Source organism: Ananas comosus, linkage group 9 (assembly GCF_001540865.1).
Source record: "Ananas comosus cultivar F153 linkage group 9, ASM154086v1, whole genome shotgun sequence".
Taxonomy (NCBI): Eukaryota; Viridiplantae; Streptophyta; class Magnoliopsida; order Poales; family Bromeliaceae; genus Ananas; species Ananas comosus.
The window spans coordinates 3,049,164-3,064,922 of NC_033629.1; the positions used below are offsets into that span (position 1 = coordinate 3,049,164).

At 37.3% G+C, this 15,759-nt stretch overlaps 3 protein-coding genes across 4 annotated transcripts; all 3 read right to left on the minus strand.

Moving 5' to 3' along the window:
• Positions 1,482-4,384, minus strand: LOC109715888 (40S ribosomal protein S15-like). 2 transcript variants are annotated; one of them, XM_020241109.1, is made up of 4 exons: positions 4,258-4,384; positions 4,015-4,160; positions 3,831-3,888; positions 1,482-1,924 (listed from the first exon to the last, which is right to left on the minus strand). In XM_020241109.1, the coding sequence occupies exons 1-4, from the start codon at positions 4,258-4,260 to the stop codon at positions 1,676-1,678; spliced, it is 456 nt and encodes a 151-aa protein (XP_020096698.1). In that variant the 5' UTR covers positions 4,261-4,384; the 3' UTR covers positions 1,482-1,675. The 2 variants fall into 2 exon arrangements, with proteins under 2 accessions (XP_020096698.1, XP_020096697.1); XM_020241108.1 differs by lacking the exon at positions 4,258-4,384 and having other exon boundaries at positions 4,015-4,166.
• LOC109715400 (ylmG homolog protein 1-2, chloroplastic-like) lies at positions 6,415-11,313 on the minus strand. The gene is made up of 3 exons (XM_020240377.1): positions 11,229-11,313; positions 9,001-9,484; positions 6,415-6,649 (listed from the first exon to the last, which is right to left on the minus strand). Exons 1-2 carry the CDS (start codon positions 11,311-11,313, stop codon positions 9,003-9,005), a joined length of 567 nt encoding a protein of 188 aa, XP_020095966.1. The 3' UTR covers positions 6,415-6,649; positions 9,001-9,002.
• LOC109715002 (ylmG homolog protein 1-2, chloroplastic-like) lies at positions 11,645-15,261 on the minus strand. Its single transcript, XM_020239778.1, has 2 exons — positions 14,625-15,261; positions 11,645-12,146 (listed from the first exon to the last, which is right to left on the minus strand). The coding sequence occupies exon 1, from the start codon at positions 15,236-15,238 to the stop codon at positions 14,651-14,653; it is 588 nt and encodes a 195-aa protein (XP_020095367.1). The 5' UTR covers positions 15,239-15,261; the 3' UTR covers positions 11,645-12,146; positions 14,625-14,650.

Consider the following 15,759-nt stretch of genomic DNA (forward strand, 5'->3'; position numbering starts at 1 on the left):
CACATAGGACTCGTAATGGAAAATGTATGGGCTCATGGGCCCTAGTATTAATAACGAGTCAATAATTTGAACTTAACGAGTTATTATTACTAGTGAATCGGATTGTTATACATATTAACCATCTTATATATGCTCTATAAAAGGGGCCTGAAAAAGTAGTAAAAATATTAAGGCTGATTGCTTATGTAGCCTTAAATTTATCGACTTTTATATTTTTTTCAAAATTCTGTCCAAAATATATTTCTCGAAACTTTCTTCATTATACATATATAACTTGTCCATTAGTTTTTTTTTTCTAATTAAACCGGGTTAAATTTATTTTCATCTTAACCAAAGTTGGATAAAAGGTAAAAAAAAAATTTTGCCCCTATTTGTTAATCTATTTCTTCACCTATCATTGTCCAATTTGTCCCCATCCTAATCGTTGTCCCCATCCCATCCCTAGATTTAAAAATCGCCCCCACTCCTTTCCAAAAATCAACTCTACCCCTTGGTCCCTCACCCTCTCTTTTTTGCCCCTATAATATAGTATTTTTGTTTATATTTTTAGATATAAACTTAGCTGAAAATATAAAGTAACTAGCTTTCGAACTTAGAACCTCCGATATCAACCTTCGAGCCTTTAGCTTTCGAACTTAGAACCTCCGATATCAACCTTCGAGCCTTTTGCCATTTGCACTAGAGATGGTCGATGAAGCAACCTGGAATATCGGATACCAACTTTTGTTGATGGAGCAGTAATGATGAGGCGCGGCGGAAAGAGTTAGAAGCTCGATCGATACCAACTTTTCGACCATGGCTATCTTCTTATAAGCCAGAGAAAGAAGATCAAGATAACGATAAATAAATGAAGTCGATGGCCATTTAAAAACAAATAAGAAAAGTATGTGACAGCATAAGACTATTTAAGTAAGAAACATACTTATTTTATAAGAATAATGATTATTCTTAACAGTATATTAAGGAACGATTTGATTAGATATAATTAGAAATACACTATAGTTGGAGATACACTATAGTTGGAGATGTATACAATTGACTAATTATATGTATTTTGTTTGATTTGATATAGTAGAAAATGCTGCAATTTAAAGAATAGTTTGTTAAATTGCATGCATCTGAGAAATGCACTTTTAAATTTTATAACTTCATATATGTGGTAGTGAGATTGCCTACGATACAGGAAAGAAAAAGCGTTTACTATTTTAGAAGTGATTGAGCAGAAAAGTTAACTACTGTAGTTTTAGCCAAGCAAATTTAAGCGCACTTACAGCTGCTGTTGCAGCTAAATCTCCTCATACAATTCTAATTATAGCAATTAGATTCAACTGCTAATAGAATCTAGGACCTTACACTATACAGATTTCACCTAAAGAGGGTATCCAAGCCAAAAACTAAAATGACTATCTATAACCCGTTATAGTTCTAAGCAGCGAAAACTCGAAAAAATTTCAAACTGATACAAGCAAACATGCGAATGATGGAGTTAAACAACAAGTGCAACAATTTCATATTAATGGAAACACTAGCGAAAAATTTTAACTTTTAAGTACTTATCTCAGTTGATCTAAGTAGGTAACACATAAGTTCCCCATAAAATTAAAGAACAACTCCGACGAATAGAACTGCTTAACAAAAGTCTCAAAGGCGAATTGAGAGCAAAACGACATCCTCCTCATTTCAGAGGAATGAACCTGGAGGAGTGGGTGGCACCGATACCGGGCCTGCCGTGCTTGACCGGCTTGTAGGAGATGGAGAACTCTGCAAGGTAGTGGCCGATCATCTCGGGCTTGATCTCAACCTGATTGAACGTCTTCCCGTTGTACACCCCGATGATGCTCCCGATCATCTCGGGCACTATGATCATGTTGCGGAGGTGGGTCCTCACGGGCTCAGGCTTCTCACCAGGAGGGCCCTCCTTTTTCTGTACATATGAAGTGATTTAAGACAACAGCAGAAAAAAAAAAAAAAAAAAAGAGCACAGCAGAAAAAAAAAGGAAGAGCTTAGATTTAACTCAACATAACTCCATTCATCGGTGCTACTGCTCTACCAAATCACAAAAATGTAGAGGAATCATCTGCTCGTATCATGAAGAACTATATTACACTGCTTCAAATTAAAAGAGTATTTCAACAAATCTACACGTGAATGCCTTCTACAATGGCTTGAGGGCTCTTGAACCTAAAAACTGACCCCAAAAAAAAATCCAACAAAGCCTCATTGGTTATCGTTGGGAACCCTCACAACCTTTTAACAGCAGCAGTTTTTCAAATCACAGATACAATAATTAGAAAGAAAGATTTAACACTTATTTCAAACAATTCTAAACTAAAAATCAGATCAAAGATCAAATCCAACATATATTCAATTTACAGGTATTGGAAATTTTGTGAGTATGAGCTTAGAAGAAAAATTTTGGGGCTAGGGCAGGAAAAATTGAAAATTGAAACAAGGATACAAAATGGATCCCAAAAATGACCAAGTGGTATATGTAGTGTAACGACCTAGCTCACTAGCACTAATGACTTGTTGGGCTCAAACCAACGGCCCAAACTGCTCAAGCCGAAGTTATTAGTAATACTGCCTAACCATATGTAGAGCTCTCACACTCTCCCACATTATCCAATATAGGATTACTGAAATGTCACAAACTCTTCCCATTTAGGCCCTGACATGCTTGTCAGGCCCAATTAAACACAAGCCTAAGATCACTAGCAAACATAAGACCCATCTCACACTTTTAGTTAGCCATTCTGGCTTCAATACGAAACACAAGGACCCAATCCTCCAACACCAGTAACTTTTTGGGCTCAAACCACTAGCTGAAAACGCTTGGGCCCAAGTTCTTAGTTAGCCATTCTGGCTCTAATACGAAACACAACGACCCAGTCCTCTTAACACCAGCAACTTTTTGGGCTCAAACCACTAGCTCCAAATGCTTAGGCCCAAGTTCTTAGTTATAATGAGCCAGGTATATATAAGGCTCTCACGCTCTCACATATTATCCAATGAGGGACTATCGAAGTTTCACATGTGACCTGAGCCTCTATACGATCTCAACGGACACAAATAAATAAGCCTCATTGTTTAAGCCAAATTATATGTTTGCACGACAGAGACAGTGGCATAAATCTACAGCCAAGTTCCAGCAGTGATTGGAAAGAGACCCACCAAAACATAGTAATGGGAGAGGAGAAGAAATCTATGGATAGGAAAGGATGAAGATATCAAAAAAGAAAAGGGGCAAGAAGAGGTGCTCTGCAAAGCGTGAAGAAGGAGCTATTAGAACCTAAAATAGGTGTCTGCAGTCTACGCAGGATCAGATTCATGATTATTCAAATATGCGTATGGGCTGGTTGGGCTGGCCTATTGTCAAACCTTCCTCAGGTCGGAGAGTACAGATCTTTTGGCCCAAGTAATCGATCATAAAATCAGACTAAAAGTACACAGTTGATCATCAAAAACAACAAAAAGTGCTAGAACATAAAACATATACAAGGATTGGCCGCTAGCGGAATTAATAGCTAAAAAGTTCTTGCATCAACCAAATAGAAAGGCATATGCCAGTAAAGGGCCCAAGGTTCCTACAAAAATCTCCATATGACAAGGAAATATCCACATCCAACCAAGAAGGCATCATATATTCAATTTCTTCGACTCCGCTCAATACAATATATTTACACCAGATCCACTCAATTTACGCAAAATACATACAAATTATAGACACAAAATCCACACCTAAAGCAATGAACATCCACAAACAGGTAACACGGAGGAAAAACAAATACAACACAGGTACTAAGAGAAAGAAGAGATCAACAAAACTCACCGCCTTGCGCAACTTCTTGATCAAAGCCATCGGCTTCCGCTTCAATCCGCGCTGAAACCTAACCCGACCCAACCAAATCAAATCCAACAAAAACAATCATCTCAACAGCCAAACCCTACCAAAATTCTCAATAGGAAACCAAAAAAAAAAAAAAGACAGAAAAGGGAGTGAGAGTTAGGGTTACCTCCTCCGAGCCCTCGCGTGGAAGAGCTTGACGAGCTCGTCGGTGGACATGTCGAGGAGCGCGTCAAGGTCGACCCCTCTGAAGCTGAACTTCCTGAACGTCCTCTTCTTCGGCTGCCCCGCCGCGACATCGGCGTCCACGTCGGCCTGCATAGGCAATCGAAAGAGAGAGACAGAGAGAGTGTGAGATCGCGATCTAGGGTGTCGAGAGATCTCAATGAGGGAGGAGGAAGGGGGAGCTCACCATTGTTGGAGGAGGAGAAGGAGAGGATGGGGCTGAGGAGGGTTCTTCCGAGAGGAGGCGGCGACGTGCTAGGGTTTGGAGTAGGGTTCGAGTGGTTTTTATAGTGGAGGATCTGTCACGTTCGAATCACGTGATCCATCTCGTTTATGTGCGTTTGGTGGGTAAAAGGGCTTTTTTTGGCAAATAGCCCCCGACAAATTTTATTTGCAAAAATAGTCCCGTCTAAAAATTATTTGCAAAAATGGCTCTGCCCCTGCCACGCCAGCGCCACATCAGCGCCACGCAGGCAGGGCGAGCCCAGATGTTTAAGTTGAACACGGTGAACCATTCACCATGTCCAATACAAAAATTTTGTATTGGACACGGTGAATGGTTCACTGTGTCCAATACAAATACCCCAACAATGGCTAAGTTTGAGGCATTTGTATTAGACACGGTGAACCATTCACCCTGTCCAATTATTTGTATTGGACACGGTGAATGGTTCACCGTGTCCAATACAAATAGCTATTTTGTATTGGACACGGTGAACCATTCACCGTATTCAATACAAAAACTTTGTATTGAACACGGTGAATGATTCACCGTGTTCAACTTAACCATCTGGCCCGGCCCCGCCCGCGTGGCGCTGACGTGGCACTTGCGTGGCGGGGCCAGGGCCATTTTTACAAATAAATTTTTGACAGGGCCAAATTTAAAAAAAAATTTTATAAGGAGGCTATTTGCAAAAAAAGCCCTGGGTAAAATTGACAGAGGCCCCTGAACTTTAACTATTTTTCAAATAGGCGCCTAAACTTTTGATTTTGGAATTATATTCTCTAAATTTCATCAAATAGTTCAAGAGACCTCTTTCCTTAATTAAAATTATTAATTACATAATTGTATTGGTCATATTATTGCACACAGTTTTATAAGCTTTAAAACACAAATAAATTTATTTTCTATTATTCTAACATACAAAAGGAGCAATAAATAAAAATTTGGTTGAACCTATTCTCCACTCGTCATGATTAGATATAAAAATTAGAAGAAATAAATTTCTTTATATCTTGAAGTGTTATAAAATTATGTACATGATATTCAATCAAAACGACTTTACAATTAATAAATTTACTTGAGGAGAGATATCTATTCAACTATTTAATAAAGTTCAGAAAATAAAATTATCAAAATTGAAAGTTTATGTACTCCCTTGCTTTAAAGAGTTAAAATTGAGTGGGTCTCTGTACATTTTTAACCATTTTATTTTATTTTAAATTTTTTTTATGGGTAAAATATGTTGTTATCCTCTTTTGATCCGAATTCAAAATTATTAAACGGAACTAAAGTAAATAACATAATTTGATTCAACTTTTTCAAGTTGATATAATTGTTAAAGATTTACTTTTTGGTTCCGTTTGATTTTGAAACCAAATCAAAAAGAAAATCAAATAACCATTGTTTGAATCAAATTGTAAACGCACTACATTGCCAAAGTAAACCAGGTTACTTAGTCAGTAAGGTGAGGCCTCAGAAGAGCTCCCCCAAATAGCTTCTGGTGAGTGAAGTACCCCAAACCAGTTACACATTGCAGATGAAACTCACACTAGAAAGAGTTAACATTTCATATGTGACATCCCAAGATTTAGAAGTCTTACATATGAAACATCTTAGAAACATCTTAATCCGATTATAACATTTTGGACAGTTGTTACATCCAAAAGATTAAAAAGATTAAGTGCGCTAACCTGCTAGGACTAGAGAAGTTCTAGAATAGGTGACTCTTCATAGTATCAGAGCCAATCATTAGTCGAAAGTATAAAATGAGTCTTGTGTGAGCAAGGTTCACACAGCAGGCAGAGGACAACTCCCCAGGCTAACAATCATGGCGAATGTTATTCTCAAACAGGAAAGTTGAAAATCAAAGATACTATAAGAAGATGCTGAGACAACTAAAGGAAATGTGAGCCATCATTAGCATTTGCTTATTTTCCAATAAGAAAAGGTTTCAGAAAAGTTGATATAGATAGAAATATGTAGCACAAATATGCAAAACTGCTATGGGAAGAGAATGTTAATCCAATGATTTATCCATCAGAGAAGAAGTTCAGCGCCCAAAAACAATTAGGTTTTAAACTAAAAGGCCGCAGTAGACCCATTCAAATCATTCTAACGAAATTGAGAGCAAAACCCAGGGATGAATTGCCTGAAATATTGTATACAAACAAATAATTTTACATCTCTAACAGTACCTAGGAGATGGTACAACATTGTATTCATAGCTTCAGTTTCCAAATTTGCAATACGAATTTCCATGATTTAGTTTACTATTTGTATAACTTTACTAATTAATCGTAAAACTGCAGCGAAGAAAAGCAAGCGATCCTGATATATAGTGGTTCTGCCAGTCATCCTGCACCATACGCTTAAGATGTAAAAATGCAATAAACACGCACACAAAAAGAAAAGGTCAAAGAATGAAAGAACAGCAAGAACTGAACAAGCGGCTGCTCTGTGCTCATCCAATTCTAAGAAAAGAAGATCCATGTATTAGACAGAAAAGATAATCAACTGCAATTACAAAAAGGACCACACTGAAAGAATTTACATAAAGCCAAATATAGTTTTCCCTTTGCCATTTTGTCGGCCACATTATTCATTAGTCAACTTGCTGAGGCTACCGAAAAAGAAAACAAGTCTAACAGCCTACCAAGTACCAAAAACGGATATGCCTATTAATACACTGTGCATTTTCAGCTTACTGCATGAGAGACTTTGCTAGCATATGTTTCTTCTCTATAGCAGCACTACAAGAAATTATGGATCTTTATAGTAGAAAAGACAGGAAACATACAAAAATGGTACTTATCTTCAAGTCTTTGACTTCAGCTTCATGCGTGCGAGATAACTTCGTTATGGGTTTCAAATGTAGACATTTATCAGTATCAATGGGAAAGAAGGGAACATTATGGCGTGAGAAAAGGAAAAAGAGGGGGAAAAAAGAGGTGAATAATAATAAAAAAATAAATGAAAAATGAAGCAAGGGGTCAAAATGCCTAAAGAGATTAAAACTCAATCCAGTTACAAATTCATCTTGCACGTTGCAAGATAATTCCTCAAATCCCCTAATAACAACTGATCAGACAGTTTTGATATATCTACTATGACCCTTCTAAACTCTCATATATAAGGTAAAAATCAGAAAAAACAAATCAGTCAGGTTTCCTTACGATTGACTCATAATTTTGGTAGACTTTTAACTTCTTAAAGTCTTTAAATTGTTTAGAATATTAAAGTTAAGAGAAAGAAGAAGTTTGAGAAGAAGAGCATGAGAATTATGTCGAATAGAATCACATCAAATATTTATTAACTAATATCATATCATGGTAGAACTATATATAATCTGAACAAGATATAGAGAACAATGATTGTACAATGTCAAGGTTCGATCAGACCACATCTAGACAAACCTATTCAGACCTTGATAACATCAAGATGGTAGGCATCCGTAAAATTATCGATCACCAGTTCGACTCTGGACAGCAAGCGAACTTCCCATCTATTAAATCTCTAATCGGACTAGTTAAACTGTTGATGGACAAGAGTTGATGCTAGCAAAATAGAAAATCCAGATCCAGCTAAAACTAGAGCATGTTAGTTTTGGACCTAACTTGTATGTGCTCAAAGTAATCCTCTTCATCAAAATTAGGTTGCACACTTGCATTGTTAGTTTGTCTCCACAAAATTGACTTACATCTATATGACTATATCGTACCTCTTATATAGCTGAAGATGTATATAATGTATGTATAGGTTCTTTGTTAGCTGCAAAGTTGCTATATTTTTCTAGTCATATTCCAAAACCCCTATGGCCACATAAAACCCAATAATCTGTGAATAAGGCAATGTGAATGTTGTTGTTTTATGTCAAAGAGCACCTTACGTAACAAAGTTCATCAGAAAAAAATGTAAAACTTTGGAATGTCCTCTACTCTTTACCTAGATGGATATCCGCACTATCCAAAAATTGAGAGATATTGGCAATCAACTAATGATTAGACTTTTCTCACGTGTTATATTAAATAACAGGCTAATGATTATATAAAGTTACCCACGTAGACTTTCACAAGTTATGCAAGAAAAGATTTAAGCCCAATCATCAGGAATTTCACAAAATGATGTAGAAATTTGCAGTCGTATCCTAATCTCTCGCAACACTGGCACAACGAATGGATCTTTACCAATTGAGCCACAGCAGCAGCAGCAAAAATTTCAGATTACATCATGGATACAAGTTTAATTTTCAAAGCACCTGAAATAGTTCGATTTCAAGCAACTTTCTTCCATCAAGTATGGAAATAAACGGATGCAACCAACAGAAAGCCGTTAAAAATGAAGAAAAGAGAATGCTTAACACGAGCACTCACGATCTGTCAGACGATCTAGCGACTTTCTTTTTAGTTATCTCTGGTGAAGCAAATTACGGGAAACAAAGAAAAGCAGTGTAATCCTGTTCCAACATCTGTCAATGACATAAACTCTGAACAAGGATTATAAGGATTAGTCGCGAAATAAGAGTTCGCGACACTAACCGCTAACATGTAGAGGCTCAATACCCCAACTATTCTACGCAGGATGAAGCATGACCAAATCAATCTCTTATTCATATCGAATTTGAATTCCTTCACAGTAACAGTTCAAATACCTCTAAATACCTCTAAAGTTTTTACAGAAAAGGAATAAAAAACGGAGCAAAGGAGTCACCTTCAATACATCCCGCGACTGTTGTTGAGGATCGAACTGAGGGTCCCCAACACAGCGAACGCGAGGAGAGGGCTAACGTCGAGGGTATCGAACACGGGCGGGATGATGTTGCGGAAGAGGTTGAGGTAGGGGTCGCAGAGGTCCCGGATCGCGGAGAGGGGCTGGCGATCCCAGGGGATGTTGGGGAACCAGCTGAGCAGGACCCGGACCATGAGGACGCCGCTGTAGATGTCGAGCCACTTGGCCATGCCCGCGGCGACGACGGTGAGCGGCGTGTTGAGGTACCCGGAGGGGCGGTCGCGGAGCGCGGCGAAGAAGAGGGGCCCGCCCATGGGGGAGAAGGGGAGCTGCGGCGCGGAGGGGGGCGGCGCGGCGACGAAGCGGGAGAGGAGGGCGCGAGAGGCGGAGAGGGCGAGGGAGAGGAGGGTGGTCAGGGTGCGGGTGGAGGAGGAGAGGAGAGGAGGGGGAGGGGCGAGGGAGGAGGAGGAGGAGGAGGCCTTTAGGGTTAGGGTTAGGGTTTTGGAGCGGAGGGGAGAGGGGGAGAGGCGGAGGAAGAGGAAGGGTCGTCGGGGAGTAGGGTTAGGGTTAGGGTTTCGGAGGGAGAGGGCGGCGGCGGTGGAGGAGACGAGGGTGGCGGCCATTGTTGACGTGGGGTTTGGGAAGCGTGAGGGAAGGCGAAGGGGATAATGGTGTGGGTTTCGTTAATTATTTTGCGATGTTACTCGTGTAGAAGATAAAGAGTATCTATACTTCTATACTATATACTAAAATCCGTGAGGAGTTTTTGTTTGCGACGCAAGTCGATATGGTATAGTGTAACTGGATCTAAGTCAAAAAATATAACTTTATTTCAATAAATATATTTAAAATTTATACTTTTTTAAACATACATATTTTGAATATTATAAAATATAATCAATAAATTAAATTTTAATTTTTAAATTGTTTATAATTAATTTTTAAAGGTATCATGTATAATATTGTAAATCGAATCCAATACACCATAAATTGGTAATAAATTGATAATAAAGATATTGAGTGCACCTTGTGCAGTATAGATAATGAAACTGCTCTATTTCAATTGGATCTATTGGGGAGATAATCTCTTAATGTGCCAGCGTGTACTCTCTCTTTTACTTAATTTTTATTTAATTTAATATTTATATTTTTTTCTTTTCTCTTTTCCTCTCTCACCGAGAAATATGCATGTTACTTTCCTTACTCGCTCAGTTTAATTTTTAATTTAATGCTTTCTTTTTTTCCTTTCTCCAAACAAAAGATATAAATATTTAAAATAATTTTAAACTTTAATTTAGTAATTATATATTTTTAAAAATATTTAATGTTTATTTTTTAAAATTATGAGTAAAATATACTATATTTGAAAGTTTAAAAATGCTCTCTCTCTCTCTGACTTCAATTTTTACTTCAACTTTTATTTGACGACATTAAACGACTTTACAAGTTTACATAATGTATAATATAATATAATAATTGTGAGTTTAAAAATTGCACCCGCTGCAAAGCATGGGTATATTGCTAGTAATAAATAGTTTTTTATGGGGATGTAATAGTTGAATTATATAGGAATTTTTGGTGCAACTATTACCACTAAAAAATATTGCTGTTTGTGACACAGAAAAATATTTTTATTTTCAGTAACAGAGCATTCGATATTATTAGTAATCCATTTTTTTTGAACTTTTTTTAGGATTTAAATTTCATAAATCTTTCAGCACACTTTTTTATTATTTTAGTGGTCTTAAAATTGGCTATTTTAAACGACTATTATCATATAAATTTAAAATCACTAGAATATTAGATAAATTATGTTAAAAAATTATAATATTTAAGTTTTATAAAATTTAAATTTACAGTCGAACACGTGCCGGCTCGCTCATTCGCTAGCCCTTGTTCTAAATCAATTTTCTAAAATAAGACAAATTATATCATAGATAATATATATATTATTCTATCAAATCATAAACAATAAGACTTTTAAGGGGCAAATATCAAACTCCTACTTTAGAATTATATATATATATATATATATATATATATATATATATACACTGAATAAGTTATCAAATAATAGATGATTCCAAAGTCCAAACAAAGCGTAAATAGTTCTTAAAAAGGAATAGGTAGCAAAGTAGAACCTTAATAAAAGTTCAGAGCTACTAGTACAATTACCCTAATTTTTAAATGCCATATGGTTGGAGCATTACCATTCAATTTCACCTCAAATTTCCAGTCCCTACCACAAAACTGCTTCTCAAGCCCCGGAATTAGTAACAAAAAGATTATAAGCATTTACTGTGACTAGAAGCTAATTGATAAGTTTTTGTTGTATGAGAAGCTACAGGAGAGAGATGAAGCTCCAGCAGTATCAAACATGCCTCATATAAAAACTCAATTGAATCTACCTACTTTAAAAGTGCCTTAAACACCCATATATATCATCCAAGAGATGCAGAAAATAAGGAAGCAAACACTGGCTATTCACACTTCACATTGCTCTTACCCCCTGAAAGTCGCAAGTCCGGCGCAGAAGCAGCTGCTGATCTCAAACCCTAATATCGGGCATTCAACTTCATACAGTGAACTATAAATGATGTACATGTGAAAAAAGATTAGAGCTGCATAACCGCAAAAAACTTCGTGTTATTACTATACCGTATGCGCAACAAGCCTTACGCTCAATCCTCTTTCTACATTATACTGTTCAATATTTTTCGCACAACTACGTGATCTGAAAGTTTAAAAAAGGGTAAACAGACATAATTACTATTTCATCGAACGCCCAATTTATGAGCTTGTATCTGAACTTCCGTGAGAGGTTCAGAATTGCGTCTGTGCCTTGCTCCCCGAGACACTCTCATTGTGCTATCCCTGGACTATAAAGCTAGAAAAAACCATTACCATCAAACCTAACCTAGTAAGCTATAACAACCTGATCTTCAGCTAAAATTAAAGCTAAAGAACATTTCCATCAAACCCTAACCTGGTATGCAATAACTACCTGTCTTCAGCTACCCTCGCATTCTACACAAAATCGTATATTTTCAGCAAAAGGGACTCTATAACGAAGCACCGGCTAATGGACAGCTGCAAGCTTCAAGTGTATACCAGCTTCCTCCAGCTTACTGCACAGAGTATCAAAAGGTGAATATGAGAGATGGTGTAGAAATAGATAAAACTGAAGGAACAAAAGAAAGAATGCAACCAATTAACTCAAAATCTTAAGATATGGACAGATGGCCCTGTGAAGCATCATGTAAGAGATTAATCTCGAAAAGCTTCAGCAAATAGCTTCCCAACGTTGGTTTAGAAAAGCTTATGCATTGTGCGGAAAATGAACTAGATATCACACTCAAGGAATATTCTAAGAAAGTCATATTGAAAAATATGAGGCGCCATTTAAAATAACATAACTAAACTCAAATAATATGCAATTCAATGCAGGGGCAGATGGAGTTCTCTGTTATTGTAATTGTGATTGTTTGTTTGCTTACAAACTTGTCTTAATAATAAAAAAAAAAAAAGAGGAAATAATTGCGACTTTTTTACGTTTCTTGTTGCCATACATATTGTACAGATTGCAAACACTCCATCACCAAGTGAAGCATTCAAGCACATAGAATTTGAGTTTAAAAAGAAAAAGGAAAATGTAATCAGTACTAAAGGAGGCCTAGGTTAGCATTCAACATGGAAGGCTCGATGGCAGTTTCAAATATAGTGGTTGTTTGGCATGACACAAACACTCAATGCAGTACAGTCAAATATTCCCTGACAGGAAGTAAGTTGGATAATATGTGTAACTCACCATCTTTCTTTCAGTTAATATTTTTCTTTACTTTTACTACAGGGATTGAAGAATCTTCTCTTTCAGGTTACATAACCTTCTAAAGTCTCAAGTGATGCATTCTACTTTGTATAAACAAAACCAACTTAAAAAGTATCCTGCTCATTTCTATCTCCTCAATTGAATTTTTAAGTAAATACCAGTCAATAAACATTCCTATAAAGGCAATACAACCTAACTTTCCATTTTGATGTCATTTCAAATGCTAAACATGCTATTCAAAATCCAGGTAGGATTAGTCATTGACTATTGGCTCTCACAGGAAGCTTAGGAAAGAAATCAGCTGAAGGAAAGCCATTACTCCAATTTTGCATTATCCATGAAGCCTAGGCACATGTGATCTTAAAATTTAATCACAAGGCATTCCAAGCCAAGGCTCAATCAATTCCAAGTCAGAAGTCTACTTTTGGCCAACTATGTTTAGATAGGTTATGTTTTATTGTTTCGACATGGTATTTCCTAATTCTACGGATTAATGTATAGTTTGCTATAATTCCTAAGAGTCATAGTCGAAGAAAAATCCTCCCAAATTGTATAGATGAACAACCTACCTGATCCCTATTTTGTATCATATCAAAGGGTGAATGCTCACAAAATTATATGCAAAGAAGGCTCGTAAAAATGCGGACAAAGGATACACCTTCAGTCTTTCTTATACTTGACATGGGAAAACTAACACAAGATTATAAATATCTTTAGATTCCATTAAAAGCAAGATATGAATCTTATTGTAGCCTTAAGTATGTCATAAAGTCCATCTCTAAAGTTTCTCATCTATGGAGGTTTCGGTGCTAAACAGAAAAGTTGTTTCACATAGTTAAAGCTGAATTGCAGCTAAATTTGATCTCAGTGAGGGAGAAGGCCAATAAAAATCCATTGAAAACTATAACAAAAGACGGAGATCAACATAATCTTCTAGCCACAGTTGGCTAAAAAAATAATAGTAAACCAATTAAGTCTCAAAGAACTTCAACGGCGATCAAGAGAAAAACCTTAAATATAAAAGTGATTGTAGCAGAGAGAAATCTCTAAAGACTATGTAAGTCCATAATAATTCCCATTTACTTTACATTTTGAAAGAGACCCCTGAAATTTCTTTCTTTTTGTTTTTTATCCTATTGACGACTTCTCGACTTTTATGTACTTTCATTGAGTTATATTCATTGATTAAATTGAGAATTTCACAGTCCATTAACCATCAAACGATGATCAAAAACAAAAATTGTAGTTCGGCCAACTGAGTAGAATCCACAATTCAAGTGATGGAAGTTGATCGAATCAAAGGAAAGAATCGTCAGAGGGTGTCAATCAAAAACAATAAAGTTGAGGGATCTATTTCAAAATGGCCTATAATCTACTTTCAACTAAATATTTACAAAGTAAAATGCTGGGACAACCCTTGACTTCAGGCCATTCACACCAAAGCTTCATTATTATTATTATTTTTCCTACTATTGAGACATTCACATGATATCAATTGAAGATTATATTAAGATTAATGATGATATTGTTAAATTGTATCAGACATGCAAGTTTTGAAGATAAACAAAAAAGCTGATTTTAACGCCTGATAGCAAATGAAGTGATTAAGTATGACAAAAAATATCCTTAATTCAAATAACCGGAACAATTCAAGCTACAATCAAATTCAAAAATCATAGTCAAGTGCGGCTCCTTAAATAATTACAAACATTCATAGCGCAAATTACAAAAAAAAATTGAAACAACGAATTCGAAGAAACAGAGGGAGGAGCTCGACCTCTTCTTAGTTGCGGCGCGAGCCGGTCACTGCATGGGCGGGCTCCGTTGGAGGATGGAGCTGATCACGCCGAGCACGGTGAGCGCGAGGATCGGGCTGAAGTCGACGTTGCCGAGGGGGGGCAAGACCTTGCGGAAGATGGAGAGATACGGGTCGCAGAGGTCGCGGAGGGCGGAGAAGGGCTGCCGATCCCACGGGACGTTCGGGAACCACGTGAGCAAGAGGCGCACGAGGAGCGCCTCGCTGAAGAGGCGGAGCCACCGCGCCATGGCGGCGACGGCGGCGACGATCGGTGGCTTGAAGTAGGCGGCGGGGTTGTCGGAGGCGAGGGGGAAGAACGGGGCGCCCATGGCGGAGACCGGGCCGTGGTGATTGCGGCGTCCGTGGCGGAGGCGGAGGGGGTGGGGCGAAGGGGTCTCCAGGGCGTGGATCGGGCCATGGCGGAGGCGGAGGTGGGCGGAGGAGGAGGAGGCGCGTAGGGTTGCGGTTGGATGGGGACGGGGAGGTAAGAGGAGAAATTGGGGACGAGGGGGGTTAGGTTTAGGGTTAGGGTTTCGGAGGAGGAGGGGGAAGAGGAGGATGGTGGAGGAGGAGGACGAGAGCGCGGTTGCCATTGTTAGCACCTTCTAGCGTGTTGCAAAAGTAATAATAATAATAATAATAGCGCATATATATAGCGGAAGGAACGTCGTAAAATATGCAAGAAGACCCCTCAACTTTAGCTATTCGCAACTAAGAAACAAAGCCGTTAACTCTTTTTTTTATTGAAAAAATTTTGGGTTGCATTGTCTTACAGAGGCAAGAATCACTGCTTAAACTAGTAACATATCATGACATCATAAATATTTTATTATTATTTTTAATTTTATTATATAAAAAATTATTATTATTTTAGTACCATACTTAATTACAAAATACTAATTTTTTATTTTTTATTTTATATAAGTAGATATAAGTTTTCAAGTTTACTTTTTATCAGATTAATCTATACTAATAGAAAATAAAATCAGTTAACTTTATTTTAAGCCATTGTACTTTATTAAATATGACTTGGTAAAAAAAATTCTATGCTTGGATTAAAATTGGACCAATTTAACTATTTGATGGTCGAAACGCGGGTTCGAATAGTTTAAAA